Source organism: Lactuca serriola, chromosome 4 (assembly GCF_051521515.1).
Source record: "Lactuca serriola cultivar US96UC23 chromosome 4, Lser_US96UC23_V15, whole genome shotgun sequence".
NCBI lineage: Eukaryota > Viridiplantae > Streptophyta > Magnoliopsida > Asterales > Asteraceae > Lactuca > Lactuca serriola.
Window position 1 is genome coordinate 25,358,981 of NC_136411.1, and position 2,202 is coordinate 25,361,182.

Genomic DNA, 2,202 nt, shown 5'->3' on the forward strand with positions numbered 1-2,202 from the left:
CTTAAAATAACTAAAATGAATGGTTCACAATCAACCATACATGCACACAATAGCCTCTCTCTCTCTCTCTCTCTCTCTCTCTCTCTCTCTCTCTATATATATATATATATATATATATATATATATATATATATATATATATATATATATATATATATATATATATATATATATATATATATATATTCAACCAATTATCTCTTAGTTGGATTGTAACCTTTCCTCCCCATGCAAAATTTTTAGTGTAGAAACGGTTGCCAAATGATTCATAGAAAAATTACACCATATTTATGTTTGTCAAAAACATTCTCGCAGTACATCTACTTCATGAAAAGTACTTTCAAATTTCAAGAACATATAATGATACCAATACAAAAAAAATAAAACAAAAAAAAGATCATATATCTAAGTATATAACTATAGCAAGGCCAAAATTTACATAATGATTGATGAACATAATTACTTATGAAAAACGAATCCATATACAAGTACTATTTATCATGCAAACAAACCTCTAATACTTATTTCCCCCCACAAAAATGGAACGAGTCTTCCTCATCATGAAGAACAAACTGTACAAGTTTAGATCTTACCTCTCGTGGAATACGAGTTGGGCGATAGTTTTTGTCAAGCCAAACTAGAGTCGCATGTGCCTCCAAAATTGGCTACATAAAAAAAACCAACCATTGAAGGGCTTCATCCTAACAACAATCAAAATAAACTAAGGATAAAAGTCTGTAACCTCTTGATTTGGGATCTTGAAGATGAAGTCTTCAAAGTATATACGAGTAGCTGATGAGTCAGATACCCTCACTCTCACAGTTAGCCTCTCTCCAATCTGTTTTCATCATAATACCATCAAGAAACTATAAGGGCTAGTTGAGATTTGAGAATAATTATTAAAAAATATAAAGACATACTCTCAAAGGTCCAAGAAATTTGAGTGATAATTCTGACATAGCTAACGCATTGCCAGTTTGAGCAACTGTATCGACATTTATGCCAATCTTTTCCAAATATTCATGATGGGCTGTTTAATGATTGAAAAAATTGTAACTTGTGATCTCATTAAATAACTAACTGAATTATGTGAAGTAAAGACTGACCATGCTGACAATAATTAGCAAATATTGCGTTGTTTACAACTCCATTTTGATCCGTTTCATAATCTCTAACTCTCAGTTCAATCTCACGAAATTGACTCATTCTGTAAAGAAGGATTAACAACAAAGCTGGATTCAATATACGAATAGAAAATTCAGAATCTCTTTGTCCTAGTTAGATTCTATTCAATTCACATTGTTCTCCCAACTATATTGAAAATGCCGCATTAGATTTCAAAGCAAACATTGGCAATTAAATTAGATATGATTAACCTGTAAAATGACTAAGCACCACCTAAGGAAAACTAATCAACGTTCAATACTCCAATACTTTGAACATGTGATTGAAAATTAATCCTGCATATAATATATCAGGAATAACGTATCTGGATTGGACGCCAAATAATAGGATTAATTTAGTACTCACCCTTTGCCACCTTTGAGATCAAAGGAAAAATTGGTTGTACTCCGAATACGCGTTGTGGGTGACTGGAAGAGCGATGGTTTCCGCAGGTGGTTCATGTGGTGAGGTACGTGAACATTTGATGGAGGATGGTGGACGCCGTCGGTGGATGACATCTTGACACGTGAGGTCGGAATGATCACGTGCCCGGGAGAGAAGACGGCCTGCGACATTGACATTTCGGCTTCTTTTTAATAATTTTTTCCGAGGATTGGAGATTTCTCATGTTTTTCTGCGATCAACTCTATAGATATTATATAGGATGGTAGTCAAATATACAGAAACCACCCCTACTCTTTATCAAAATTTATCAATCACCCTTTGTCTAATCGGGTACTTTTGCTAATAACTACTATTCACAAATGAGATGCAAGGTAAGATCAAAGTTCTAGAAAACGCATCGTGGCATTGAGGATATGCAATTCGTCTCCTATGTTGACATAAAGAAGCATATATTTGAAAGTACATAGATTAACGGATTCATTACTTACTCTATCATTTTTCCAACATATCCTACTTAATAAATGAAGGTTTTTTTTGCCACTTGTCAAATTCTCATGAGTTTTACCACATGTAATTTTATGAGAGTTTTAAAATTATTATTTTCCACTTGTCATTTTTTGAGAATTTCCATTT

The 2,202-nt window shown here is 32.9% G+C and overlaps 1 protein-coding gene across 1 annotated transcript; it reads right to left on the bottom strand.

Annotated features, from left to right (window-relative positions):
* Positions 1–270: 270 nt before the first annotated feature.
* LOC145100005 (acyl-acyl carrier protein thioesterase ATL3, chloroplastic-like) lies at positions 271–1,777 on the bottom strand. Its single transcript, XM_079037449.1, has 5 exons — positions 1,531–1,777; positions 1,107–1,207; positions 921–1,030; positions 743–838; positions 271–665 (listed from the first exon to the last, which is right to left on the bottom strand). The coding sequence occupies exons 1-5, from the start codon at positions 1,743–1,745 to the stop codon at positions 522–524; spliced, it is 666 nt and encodes a 221-aa protein (XP_078893575.1). The 5' UTR covers positions 1,746–1,777; the 3' UTR covers positions 271–521.
* Between the last annotated feature and the right edge of the window lie 425 nt (positions 1,778–2,202).